Genomic DNA, 14,506 nt, shown 5'->3' with positions numbered 1-14,506 from the left:
ATCCATAATACCTTCACGAAACGTCGAAGATCTTCGAAATTGTGTACATGGGTGTAAATCCCGGGTCAAACTCAATTAATCAATTAAACTTGCGTTCTCTATTGTTATAAATATTTTTATGTTTACCTAAAATAAGTGTAATTGGAAGAAAATACAAACGCAAAAAAATGTGTTTTAAGTTTAGAAACTGTTGAGTTCCCCCTCCCCTCACAGTGGTTTGGCCCACTGCCTGCTCTCCCCATTCATCTCACCTGCGCTTTGCGCAACACATTCAAGTTCATCAGTTCATCAGTGCTTATTGAACTCCAGTAAGAAGCCTATTTTATTCACTTTAAATGAAGTGATTCTCTTTAATGTACTTGATGCTAATTCATTAATAGATTAGTTGCCTATTGTCGCTCAGTGTCGTAGTTCGTACAATTTTGACTATTATTTGTGTCCCCTTCAAAAATTGCTCTTGAGAAATTTGTGTATTGTCCCTCCCCTACTGTTAAATGAGATCTACGCCCATGCCAGTGTGAAGACTGGTTTAAATTTATAGTTTAATAACCAAAAAAAAATCTTTAAAACTATATATTTCTGTCTTCAGTTCAACACAAAAGAAGATATTTTGAAGATTGTATCAAAGCAAACAGTTCTGGGGCACTTGAGTACCATTAAAATTTGTCCTACTATGGTAGTCAATGGGGTCCAATAACCGTTCGGCTACAAACATTCGTCCAAATATCTTTGTGTTCAACCAAACACAACTTTGTACAGATTTAGAACGACTTGACAGTGAGTCATTCATGACAGGATTTTCATTACTAGGCGAACTTTCCCTTTAAGGCGCCTCTTTGGAAATAGGTGTGGCATGTAAACAAGCAGTCTTCACCAAAAAGTGAAACTATCTGCAGTTGGGTTGATGCTCTCCAAATATAATGAAGTTGTGTCTGAGTCCGCTAGGCGGCGCTCGTCTTCCTGTACTTTACGTTTGAGCGCGGCGCGTGCTGACGGAGCTCCACACGAAGCGCAGCATCAGGAGCGCGCGGGCGGACATGGACAACACTCAAACATCTTCACTTTGCAGGATCCCCTTGACCTTCACACATGGTCTTTCTTCAATGACAACATCTTGTTAACGTGTCCGAGGTCCAAGGGCTCAAACTATCTTTGTTTAACGTACTTTGTTGTTCTTTGACCGGACATCTGTGGGGAAAACTCGGAGAAAACCAGAATCTGGATTTACACACATCTGCTGTCAAACATATTGAAACGAAAACGTTTGAGATATTTATCTGTAAAATATGCCAACGAGGACGAATCTTGACATTTCTTTTCCGTAACAATATTGGATTTTAATCCTCGCGAGACAAACAGGATGAAAATGCAACTGTTGTGCGTGTTTTGTTTGGTGGTTTTCACACGTAACGTTATTCCTAACAGCACCGACGTCAATTCAGACGTCGATTATTTAACTTCAGAATCACGTCAAGTCGGGACTGACAGCCTCAAATCAAGTCAAACCGTGTCGTTTCTGAGACAAGTACACGACCAAAGAGACTTTAAAGTGAGCCATCGCCGACAGAGAAGAGAGTCGGTAAACAAGACGAGAAACGAACAAGACCGGACTCGAGTTATTCAGTCGGAGGATAAACTTCAGTCATTCCCGAAGCCTGCAGCGCAGGTGCAACCCACAAACTTCCCAGATGATCCCACAACATTCCCCGAGTGGGACATCTCACCTGGGGAAGACTTCGAGGAACCGTATACCCCCTTGGGTCCCTTTGACCCCCGCTCGAGGACCCCAGGTGTGAAGAACCCCTTTTACCCCGTGACAGGCGACTCGTATGGCGCATATGCCGTCGTGGGTATATCCGTCATCATCTTCACCGTGGGAATTATCGGGAATATTGCGATCATGTGTATAGTTTGTCACAATTACTACATGAGGAGCATCTCAAACTCACTGCTGGCCAATCTGGCCCTGTGGGATTTTGTCAACCTGTTTTTCTGCCTGCCACTGGTGATATTCCACGAGCTCACTAAGGATTGGCTGCTCGGGGAGTTTTCCTGTAAAATTATTCCTTATATTGAGGTAAATCCCATTGGATGTGTTCAGGTTGATGCGGGATGAAATACTCTTCTTTTGACCTTTTAATGAATGTTTTTATGTGGTTGAACGTCTGAAGCCAAACATGTGTAACCACAATCCCGACATAATAACTCTTGTCCAATTTTAGTATTGTTGATTACCTGTTATCTATTTCATCACAAAAGTAATACACAGTGCTTTACACACGCACAATAAATACAAATAACATAAATCAAAGAGGAATGACGGTATATAATAACAAAGGATGCATACAATAACAGTATAGATCATACAAATAAATATACCAAGATCACTGTATAAAATTTCCTCAAAATATCAAAAATGCAAATATTATTTTAGATTTCAACTGTGATATCTTTCAGGATTGTAAACGATCACACAATTCACATTATTTAGTCTATATTTCTACATAGTGCTGTTCAACGTATATTTTTATAGTTCCATAATGCAGTTCGATGTGTCTATACTAGGTTTGTTTTTGAACTTCGCCATTTTACTGTAAGTTTTCCCGTAATTCAAGTAAGAGTATAGGTCAGGATAGACGTGTGTGTCTTCCTCGCTCAAATACTTTAGTATGAGGGGGAGTGTCTCGTCTACAGAGACACAAAGAGGTAGTGGCGTTGCCCTCGGGCAGCATTCGGATTGTATGTGTTTCGGAGGAAGTGTCCTGATTGGTGCCACTGTCGTGGCTTTAGTCTCCTGACACACCACAGAGCTCCAGTGTCTACACCCTTGATTCAACATGACCTGCTAACCCGATCCAAAATACGTCAACAAAAAAATGATGTCTATGGCCCAGAACATGCTGTTATACACAAACGCATAAGAGGTTTTGGATGTTGAATTTTCAATTCGTTCACTTAAAGAAGCGATTACTGTACATTTACGGAAACCAGGCTTTAAAGGGATAGTTCACTTAAAAATATATTTTTTATCATTTATTCACCCTCATGTTGTTTGAAAGCTGCATATGACTCTTTCATCTGTGGAACACACAAAATAAGATATTTTGAAAAATGTCTCCTGGGTTTTTCTACTTAGTGTGTATTATTTAGAACACTTCTCTTGTAATAAACATCTTCGTCCCTTTGCCTCCCAGGTGGCTTCTGTTGGAGTGACAACATTTACGTTGTGCGCGTTGTGCATTGACCGTTTTCGTGCTGCGAGCAACGTCCAGATGTACTACGAGATGATCGAGAACTGCACTTCCACTACGGCCAAACTGACTGTGATCTGGCTCGGCGCTCTGCTCCTGGCCTTGCCCGAGCTCCTCATCCGTCAGCTGGTTAGAGAAGAACGTGAGCCTCCAGAGGTGACGCCATGCGAGCACTGCGTGGTCCGGATCTCCACGTCCCTCCCGGACACTCTTTACGTGCTAGGCCTCACCTACAACAGCGCCCGCCTCTGGTGGTACTTCGGCTGCTACTTCTGCCTGCCCACCGTCTTCACCATCATCGGCTCGGTGGCGAGCGCTCGCAAGATCTCCAAAGCCGAGCGTGCCAGCGTCCGTGGCAACCGCAAGCAGATCCAGTTGGAGAGCCAGATGAATTGTACGGTGGTGGCTTTGGCCATCGTGTACGGTTTCTGCGTTATTCCGGAGAACATCAGCAACATTGTTTCGGTGTACATGGCCACGAGCGTGCCGCGTCGCACACTGGACATCCTGCATCTGGTGAGTCAGGTGATGCTCTTCTGCAAATCTGCGGTTACGCCAGTGCTGCTTTTGGTGCTTTGTAGGCCTTTCGGTAAAGCGTTTTTGGACTGCTGCTGTTGTTGTTTGGAGGAATGCGGGCCGAAGAAGTCCTCCGACGCCACCAGCGATGAAAATGAACAGGATGGCACAACCGAACTTGAGCTTTCGCCGTACAGCACCGTCCATAGGGAGCCGTCTACCTTAGCAACAGTGGGAACACACTGTTGAGATTGAACCCCTACCTGTGAGGTACGGGTACAATACAAAGGGCTTTGTACTGAATAAACCACTTGAGTGAAGTTATTTTACACAGTTTTAAGATGTGCAGTTCTTGTTTTTACACTGTATTATGTTAGGCTTTGTTTTGGGGGGAGATAACCACAAACCTTGAAAACATGGACACAGAAACATTGTTAAAGGACAGATGATCTTAGAGATTCAAATTCCTATTGCTGTTTACCACAGAACACGTGAGTATCATGAACGTTCGTTTCTAGTATTTAAGGATTATGACTTAACTCACATGCAACTGTTATTTTTGCACAGTTTTTTTTCCCCCTAGAGTTTATTTTATTTTTATCGGGTCGTTTCTGTTTTTGTATTTATGTTCTGTCTTTAAGACTGTAAGTAATATATAGAACTAGCTGTTATTTTGTGGACATTGGCGATTCTTGTGAATCGGTAAAAAGTCAAGCCTAGCTCCCTTGCTATGTAAGTATTGAATTCACTCTGTTTTTGCGAGCAGAAATTGTACGATGCTCTTCGATTCGATTTTCACCTGTTGAAAAGCGGCGGAGCAGATGTTGTTTTAGCCGAGATATCACTTTTTTAATAAAAGAAGCTGAAAGGTCGTATCGGCTTGAGAGAATTTCTTGTTTGGGTAGTAATGAAACAGGTTGATAAATGAACCATTCTCTGAAACAGAAGATTATGTTTGGATTACATTAGCCGGTTTTCCGTCACACTGGTTTTCTGCGTGTTTTGAAGGTTTGCATCGGAAACGAGCGATGGAAATGGCGCAAATCTAAATAAAATGGTGAATTTGCAAAAAAAATCTCGCTTTAGGTGGTTATAAATCAATTCATGCGAATCATGGGAGATGGAAAAGAAACTCATTTGTCAAATAAATTCTGATTTAGCGAACATTAAAGCCAAGAGATGAAGCGGATGTTATCGTTGATTGTGTCTTTTTGGTTTACAGATCTTTTTTAAATGCTGTTGGTTACTAGGTACCAATACCACCGTGATCCGAACAAGCCAATCTCACATTAGTCTTTCCTCCTGTTATTGCGAACTTTGCAAAGATTTGCATTACGTTTGGATGGAAACCCTGCTACTGTGTGATTCTGTTTTGTTGATTTGTTATAGAGGTCTTTATAAACCGTAACCAAAGAAATGCTCTTTCTTGGGAAGGTGTTTGTTATCAGGCTTGGAAATCATCAATACAGTGCTTTTCTAGCACACAGAGGGTATTGTTTAAGCCTGTGCCCAGTTCAACGTTAGGCATTCACAATGCCGTGGGCCTCATGATGTCACACGCTGAAATGCAAAATGGCTTGAGAGTCGAGAGAAAGACGTCGGAAGCCTGTTTTGACCAACAGTGAAGCTGGATACTGGTTACAGGGGTCTGGAGGTTTATACACCGCAGCCTAAAGGAGAATTTCACTTTTTTCTCAGATGGAGGAACAAATTAAAAACACTATTGACCAAAGTATTGGGACGCCCCCTTAATATAAACAGATTTGACTACTTGTCTTTAGTCATTGCCATTAGCACAAATCTTAATGTTAGATCATATAATGATATTCTAATGTAATTTTACAGCAATGGTTTGGGAAGGGCTCTTTTCTATCCCAACATTCCTCATTTTAAGGAGGCTTGAAGGCTGCTCACCAATGACATTCTCATGAATATTTAAGTCGATGACATCATTCAGACCCACACTTCTGTCTAATAAATGATTCATAAGCACCACTGAACAGTAACTCTTTTGAACGTCCACGTGTCATATTAATATTTCATGAGTGATGAGCACTTCATGCCACACCACAATGTATACTAGACAGTTCAGACATTGTTGAGTCCTGCATAGACTTCATCCATTGCACCTTGTTTTGTTTCGATTGTATTTTTGTCTTCCATCATCCTTTATAACTCATTCGCTCGCCTGGGCATTTCATTACACATGTCCTTATTTATTAGCCCTGAGCAAGATTCACTGAAGCATTTGTAATCTTACCTTCCGTTAATATCTACACTGTTTTTACACATGATGGTTATGCTCAGGGGAGACATATTTCCAAAACTGTTGTTCTTCAGTGTCTTTTCTCATTTGATCCATCTGATTGAGTGGATGCCATTCGTGGAAAAGAAGGTCTTTGTTGTCTTGTTTTTCCCTTTGTGGAATTGTTCCTCATTTCTAGGTCACTGCCTGCGATGGACGCTTGAATGCTTTAATGAGTTCCTGTGAACTCTTCCCCGTGTGTGAGCACATCTCGTCTTTGTCACACACACTGTATGTACTGTGTGCTGTTCACCCCCCTTGACATCCCTACGAAGGGGGTCGCTGGGATATTTGGTCCTGCTAAATCATTACATGTTGTCGAGAAACTTCACAAAAAATTGAAAAATCATCATTTACTCATTCTCAGATTTTTCCAAATCTGTATGCATTTCTTTGTTCTGCTAAACCCAAAGGAAGATATTTGGAAGAATGTTAGTAAGTAAACAAATTGCTTCCCCCAATGACTCCCATATTATTTAATTCCCCTACTATGGGAGTAAAGTGGTGTATATACATCTCGCCTTAAATTGGATTTACATCAACATTTTTGAGTACTTGGATTACACGAGAAAGCTGAATTTTTTCAAAGTGGCTTTTTCATATAAACTTGTACGATATGAATTGTTTAAAATTGTAAGACTTGAGAAACTTTTTCTAACAATTGGTCAAAAGCAATAATACAGCCCTACACCTAAACCTTACATCACTGGAGTAAGAGCTGTTCTTATGAATTAATCTTGTAAAATAAAATAGTTAATATAGAATAATAAAATAATAAAAAGCTATAGATTGTGTTAGAATTTCAGATTGTTTATCATTTGCTATGTGGGTCAAAGACGTTAAGATGTCCCCATCAAAATAAATTTACAAGTTACATTTAATGTGCTTTCTATGGACATTAAATCTAAGTAAAATGTCTATTTTAGGGCTTCAACTAAGTTTTTGAAGGATAAAATGTCAAAATTTGGTTACATTGTCGTTCAGTGTAACACAATATTTATGTACAAAATCAAACAATTTGGTTATTCTGACTTGTACATATTAAAATATATTAAAGAATACATATGTAAAATAAGTAAATAAATGTATGCTATTTATTCTTTGCTCAGAAAAACAAAAATGCAATTAAATTAAACAGAAATGTTTTTTATCAACAACAATTTAAAGCGGTATTACACTTATTGTTTTTATACTCAAACACTTTGTCCACTTTTTCTTTCATCCATTCCTCAGCATTGAGGATGACCTCTGCTCATCACTCAATAATGAACGTCCCATTAATGAGTTCATTCTCATCTTGGCAGAGCAATTTTATGAGTTACAAATGCTTTCATTACAACTGCATTAATATTGATAAGATTAAATGGGGTAATATTTTAGCTGTACCATTGCCTCCAGTCTATGCTGCTTTTTGCTCATTCCATGAACCAATAGTAATTTGTACAAAATGGGAAATGAGAAAGGAACAGGTGGCGTCACACAACGACGGCCAAGCCTAAAAGAGATAAACAAGCCTTTTATCTCAAATAAATCAGTGTGAACAATGCTGTTGTGCTTCTTTAAGCTAATATACATATATTTGTGGTAAATCTGCAGGATAATATATTCAGAGGGATTGCTCGTGTAAGTGTAAACAATCTCTACATTGTTCCTCTATAGCCTGTGCCTTCTCCATCGCTCCTTCTCAAATGGGGAATGTGAGATAATTATATAGTGTGTTTTCTCATGTATAAGAAATAACTTTTGTTGTTCATTTGTAAGTCCTTTAAGACAAAAATATGAATAAACTGCTAAATGTAAGTCAGCAGTAAATGTAAATGTGTAGAATATACCCGTTGGAGGAAGAGCCACCCCTAAAAAAGGTATAGCAATGTCCCTGTTGCAAATACAGACCCTGAGTCTTTATTCTCTTTTCGTTTTTGCTCGCACTGTTTCCATTTCCTTTTTTTCTGTACACTTCCCCGTAACCCCTCTGTATGCCTAGTGTTCTCAGGGCACTTAACTGATGCTTTGTGTCCAATGTATCTAAACCCAATCGCAGAGACATTTTCGCAAATAATCAAATGTTTTATTTTAGCAGAGTACTGTTTGCGTCATTGTGACATTTGGGGCGGAAAGGAAACAATCGCCACCCTGTGTGGACTTTTTATGGCATGTGGGGGAAAGCCAAATGAATGTTGTTGGACTGCGATTCGGTGGTTACAAAGAACAGGGCCGCAAGAGATATTGAGGTTTTCAGGGTTTTTGGGTCCCTAAACCCGTTAAATCGCTTTGCTCATGTTGACCAGATTTATTATTCTTTGATAAGCAAGAAAAAACCTGAACACTTCTGATAGACTGGGTTGTATAAAAGTACAAATAAAGAGTTTGGTTCCAAAATGAGATAACTCTGTTTTTAACATTTAAAAAAAAAGTTAATTGTGCATTCTAATTAATATCAATCAAACTGCAGTTGGTTTGTTTTGATTTAAGCCATAATAACTAAAAAAATACAGCTAACTAACACACTAATACTTTATGAAAATGTGATACCATAATAAAAACATTAAAAAAGTTATCCCATTTTGGAAACAAACTCTTCAAATACTGTTCATACTTAACATGACAAGAAATCAAGCTATAAAGACAAAAATGTTTTCATTAGGTATCATGATGTTTCATTACAGTAGGTTTTACGGGAGGCATATGATGTTGTTAAACCAAATGAGCAAACTAAATTTTTGAAATTCAAAATCAAATTGAAAATTAAAAATTCATGATAGCTTTTTCCTTTTTTTTATCGCCACATTTATTTATGAATATTTTATTAAGAAATAAAATCTGTGCAATTCGTCTTTAGTTTGGTTTATTTTTTTAGTTTTGTCTGTTATACGGTCAATAAATCACGCTCAAAAGTGTATGGAGATAGAGAGTTTGTAAGTATTGTGACTCTTAAGTCATGTTAATGTTTTAATACATGTAGAATTTACACAATATCAATAATCGTGGTTTTGAAATTTCACGGTAATTGTCAAAATACAATGGGACAATTATACGAACATGTAAAAAATGATTTAATTGATGTTCATTTTACATTTTGCTTGGATAATTTAATTTGCAATGGAAAGAACAATATTCACATTCATATTTTAATTAACTAGAACATTTGAATACAAATGTATTACCACCTGGTGTGCTTTAACAAGCCAAACAATGAACGCACAAAGACTCCTCTGTGAATATTCTTCAGCTCATTTTACTCCTGTGGAAGATCATGGAGAAATGAACCTCCTTCTACTCCATTGATTGTTAGTCACATGAGGCCGACAAAGAAGCAGAGAGAAAAGCGTTGATGGATATTTGATATTGCCCATGTGTGTAAAGGAATGGCAATGCATTATTTCTTGCCCCATGGCTGATCAGTGGATTGAGTAACTAATGAGATTTCATTCCTGAGCCTCGAACCGATGTCTTCTCATGCACAATAGAGTTTAATAATGTGTGCGAGGCAAATCAGATCTTTTCTTCATCTTAATGTTGCCCTAAAACGAACTGCTCAGTTATGCTCTTTGTGTTATAATGAAGCATTTGGTTAAACATGCTCAGTAGGCTGTGGTCAAACAGTAATACTGAAGCCATGTTCAATTATTTGTCTGCTGTTTGATGGCCCATAAGGTTGCAGGAGAAGAATTTAGTTGTTGAATGAGACCTGAGTCACTGAGTTCAGTCCAGTGGCCGCTGGGGCCAACAAGCCCCCCTGGATCACCCCATGATTAAAAACATTTTCAGGGGGTCACAAAGAGCTGAATGAGTTGATCTAAGGGAACATTGACAGGCTATTAGTCCTCAGATGCCCCGTGCGGCATATCTTTGCTATAAATCAAAGAAATCACAATATCAGTGTCAACCAGGGCAAATAAGATTTAGGTCCTATTTAACATTCCACAGTGTTGGTTTTTGTATTGCTTATATGAAATTCAGTTTTTGTTTCTTTATTTGCGATATGTGGACATAGCCTCTAAAGATGCTGATTCTTCTAAAGTAATGAAAATAATGTTACGAGTAAGAGAAAAAACATCAATTGGGATTTGAGAAAGATATTCAAATGGTGAGGGAACCGAGAACATCAGAATAGAACGTCCCCAAAATAGGTCAACCTACAGTAAGTGTGTGCGTTTTAGTCTGAAGTCCTCAGACGTTAGTTGGCGGGCGTGTGAATCACACAACTAAAGGGCATAACACTGTTCATGTGTCTTCATTCATTAATGTGTCAGCGCTCATGGGGCCGAGCTCGCTTGTTGCCTGCAGTGACAAAGCTCGGGAAATATGATAAAGCTTTACTAAAGATCATTTGATGAATCAGAGAGGAAATAACAGGAAACCGTCCAAAATTGTTAATGTTTTTTTTATTAAGATGTATGATCCTTAAATTGGAGAGAATTTCCACATGTACTCCAATGTCTTCACTGTTTAGTGCACAGCATCCGTTATTAATGTTTTACATGAGTTAATACATCATGGTTGAAATAGTGACCCTATCGTTATTACAGCGAGATAACAGACCTTTGTGGAACTGAATATGTATCCTCTTTTGGTACAGTGTTTTTTGTGCCGCAGTCAATGGAGGTCAAAGACACCTATCAGAGGGCGTCTCTGTGATGCAGTTCGTGTCACCAAAGCCAACCAAAGCGACATGCAATGAATACAAATAAACAGCAGACATACACTCGCCTAAAGGATTATTAGGAACACCTGTTCAATTTCTCATAAATGCAATTATGGTGGTGGTGTAATGGTGTGGGGGATGTTTTCTTGGCACACTTTAGGCCCCTTAGTGCCAATTGGGCATCGTTTAAATGCCACGGCCTACCTGAGCATTGTTTCTGACCATGTCCATCCCTTTATGACCACCATGTACCCATCCTCTGACGCTACTTCCAGCAGGATAATGTACCATGTCACAAAGCTCGAATCATTTCAAATTGGTTTCTTGAACATGAAAATGAGTTCACTGTACTAAAATGGCCCCCACAGTCACCAGATCTCAACCCAATAGAGCATCTTTGGGATGTGGTGGAACGGGAGCTTCGTGCATCCCACAAATCTCCATCAACTGCAAGATGCTATCCTATCAATATGGGCCAACATTTCTAAAGAATGCTTTCAGCACCTTGTTGAATCAATGCCAGGTAGAATTAAGGCAGTTCTGAAGCCGAAAGGGGGTCAAACACAGTATTAGTATGGTGTTCCTTTAGGTGAGTTTAGAATAGAAACAATCAGGCCAACTACCAGACTCAAATGATTTGAGAAGAATAAAAGAATTGTAAAAAATAAAACAGATTTACAGAAAATATACAACATAGAATAAATATAAAAATATAAATCAATAAAGATGCAGAGAGAATAACAATAAACATTAATTAAGGAATTTAAACAATGAAATGAAAAGTCTCAGTGTAGCACCACACACACATAGTAATGTAGGAATTCACATTTGTTTAGTGGTTTCAATCGGGATGAGCTTGACAGATGGCTTGAAGGTCAGAGTTGAGAATCTGTGTCACTAGGTCGCTGTAAAGAGAATTCATGAGCAAAAACATTTCATGTTTCAACCTGGGGCAGCATGTATATTTTCAGACATCACACAGAGAAGATGTTTCTGTAAGCTTTCAAATCCACATGTGGTGAACCCACATAGCAAGAAAACATGTAAGTGCATTAATAGATAATTGCGTCTATCTAAAAACTTATTTTTCTCAAAATACCTGCGTTTAAAGCAACAATTTGTAGTTTTTCTACCATAAAATAATGTCTCTAAAATTGTTTCAGTGGTAGACCAAATTCTGACGCCGCTGTTACCTGAGCAGCCTCATAGCGGCTACAAGCTCACTCTATAAATTCTGTGTTCAGGTCCGTACACACAGCCCCGCCCATCCCCTGACTGCATTATTCTAAACAACGTTTTGATATTTGCCGGTTTCATCAGCTTACTAAATAAATTCATGTGTATTGCGCTGCCCTCTGGGAAGCTTTTACTCTTACGTTATTTACGACACTGGTAACAGACAATTGCGTTTTTCAGCCACATGGGGGAGCCGTGAGCAAAAGTTCTATAGTGTTGCTTTAATGTGTACGGGCAGCTCATGTATATATGAAAATGTCAAGATTATCCTGGTTATGAAACATCACAATGCTTGAAATAAACAGTGTGTTTGTGTTTTCTTTTGTTCAGAAATTGTCATTTAATGTCACATGTGAACCCTTAAATATACTGTTGAAAAAATGGCAAAACAGCTGACTGGCATTTTCTCATCCGTTTCTTGTATTTGCATGTTTCAGACCTTTTCCCCTTTATTTTATAGAGTCACTGCTGCAGTCTCTGTTTGGTTACTCAATAGTAAAAGCTGCCTTTTGTCTGTCCAGGGACATTTGCGTCATGTCACCCAGTAGTAGCAAGAAACCCCCCACCCTCCAAAGGCAGAACACTATGCCTGTCACAGGCGGTCACTGCAGGCTCTTTTGTTGGAGATGATGTTAATGTTACAGTTTCACTTAGCACAATCCTTGAGAAAAAATGTAGCATTTTCAAGGGGACGTATTTATATTTTATGAGAACTGCTCATTAGACACCCAGTGACAGTATAAATCTGATGAATGCTATATGAAGCTGAAATTTGAATAGTAATGGGGTGTTTCAAGCCTTTTGTGTTTGACCGACCTCAGATAAAAATAAAGAATTTCAGGATTGATTAAAGACACCCGGAACAATATTCGGAGAGGTAAAGCTGCAGTGGATAAACACGGGGCGTTTTAGTGCCAAAGACAAGTATTCAAAACATGTCAATGTCACTAACAAATTAATAGTTATAAAAAATGATCAGAATTTTAAGATATAGTTTGTAATTTAGGTTTAGGTCCTGTTGTAGTTCTGCTGTGTCTAAATATTAATCCTTTTAGTTTTTTTGTAGTCATTGAATAATTAGTTGTGAAGTCTTGTGATTGGTTCATATTAATTAGTCTTGTTATCTCGTTTTCACAAGTGTATTTAAACAATAGTGTTTGCAGACTATAGTTTATTGATGTATGTCAGCTGTTTTATTGAGGTTAGTAAAGTAAATATGTAAATATTACATATGACAGTTATATTAAATCATTTACCATCATCAGTGGCCTATAAAAATCTACTTTATAATTTATATACTACATGTGGCTGCCATGTTGAGATCACATGACCAGACGAATATTTTTCTCTTCATGAGATACTTTTTTTGGTTGTGGAATTTAAAGATACTGTATTTAAAGCGTACTATGACCATTTGTCTTCTTGACTACACCTTGACAACAGTGGTGGCTGCTGTCATGGAAATGATGAAACCCAAAGGATTGTAGGTAGGTGAGGCAAGCTTTTCTTTTAAAACTGCATAATGTCCCAGGTTCTGTGATGAAGGGCCTCTGTCATATACTTTTCTCATTGGGCTTATTTATGAAACTCTTGTTGCTCTGGGTATTAAAATTACACTTTTTGTCACTTTGACACTGTTAATCCTAATGGTGTCTCATCGGAGATAAGGGCACAAAAGTTGTGGAAAGTCAGTATGTGCAGTACTGGGTTCATAGATCTATTCTTCAAAGCAAAATCAGACAAAGAGCAGGTAAAGGTGATAAAGAAGCAGTAGCTACCCATTCAGCAAATTTCCTTTGGTGCAGGTCCGACCCATAAACTGCTGACCTGCTTAAAGTGTTCCAGATCTGGTCCACATCTTCTCAGCCACAACTCAACCAGATCTGTGCCATAATTCTACCAACAGTAAGCCATATAATAAAGAACGATGTGGACCTTATATGTCATTCTTGTATGGCTGAGTTCAGTAACTGACTGACAGCCCATGGGCCACATGTGGCTGATAGCCCAAATACAAAACCATCCCATGATTTAAATATATGTACACCACAGCAATTTTTAATTCAAAAATTCAACACAATCGAAAAATATTAAACACTGATTCTCAAAATTGATTTTTTTAATACAGATTATGCATAAACAACTACACAAATGTATTCAAAATGATTTGCTTTTGTTGTTACATGTACTCAAATATCTAACTTGCAGGTAGATTACTCTGTATTAATTGTAATCCGTTTTTCTATCTTGCATTTCTGTACATTAAAACATGTGAAGAGTAAATTTACTAGTTACATCACTAATAACGTCATTATAAATAAACATTGTTTATTCCTTTAACAGTTCTCCTTCTGGGGTTATTCCCAACGTCTGTGGGATCATTTTGAAGGGAAATAATTGTTGGGAAAGTATATACTGACATTAGACATCTTTTATATTACTGCATACTTCATTTAAACGCTGTTGTTGGTGAGACCTTCACATAAAAAATTAAAACAACAATTACAAGACAAAACGTTTCTGTAAAAATACGTTTTAGTCAATTTGAGCCTG

The 14,506-nt window shown here is 38.2% G+C and overlaps 1 protein-coding gene across 1 annotated transcript; it reads left to right on the top strand.

Annotated features, from left to right (window-relative positions):
* The first annotated feature begins 992 nt into the window (after positions 1 to 992).
* gpr37a (G protein-coupled receptor 37a) lies at positions 993 to 4,627 on the top strand. The gene is made up of 2 exons (XM_056740077.1): positions 993 to 2,077; positions 3,195 to 4,627. Exons 1-2 carry the CDS (start codon positions 1,361 to 1,363, stop codon positions 4,014 to 4,016), a joined length of 1,539 nt encoding a protein of 512 aa, XP_056596055.1. The 5' UTR covers positions 993 to 1,360; the 3' UTR covers positions 4,017 to 4,627.
* Positions 4,628 to 14,506: the final 9,879 nt, after the last annotated feature.

The sequence above is a fragment of the Triplophysa dalaica genome, chromosome 24, assembly GCF_015846415.1.
Source record: "Triplophysa dalaica isolate WHDGS20190420 chromosome 24, ASM1584641v1, whole genome shotgun sequence".
NCBI lineage: Eukaryota > Metazoa > Chordata > Actinopteri > Cypriniformes > Nemacheilidae > Triplophysa > Triplophysa dalaica.
This window is presented reverse-complemented; position numbering and strand designations above follow the sequence as displayed.

What these genes read in the sequence shown, in the direction of transcription:
- gpr37a (XM_056740077.1), top strand. Translation starts at nt 1,361, where the DNA reads ATGAAAATGCAACTGTTGTGCGTGTTTTGTTTGGTGGTTTTCACACGT. An exon ending in AAATTATTCCTTATATTGAG is followed by an intron (nt 2,078 to 3,194) that starts GTAAATCCCATT and finishes TTTGCCTCCCAG; the next exon opens with GTGGCTTCTGTTGGAGTGAC.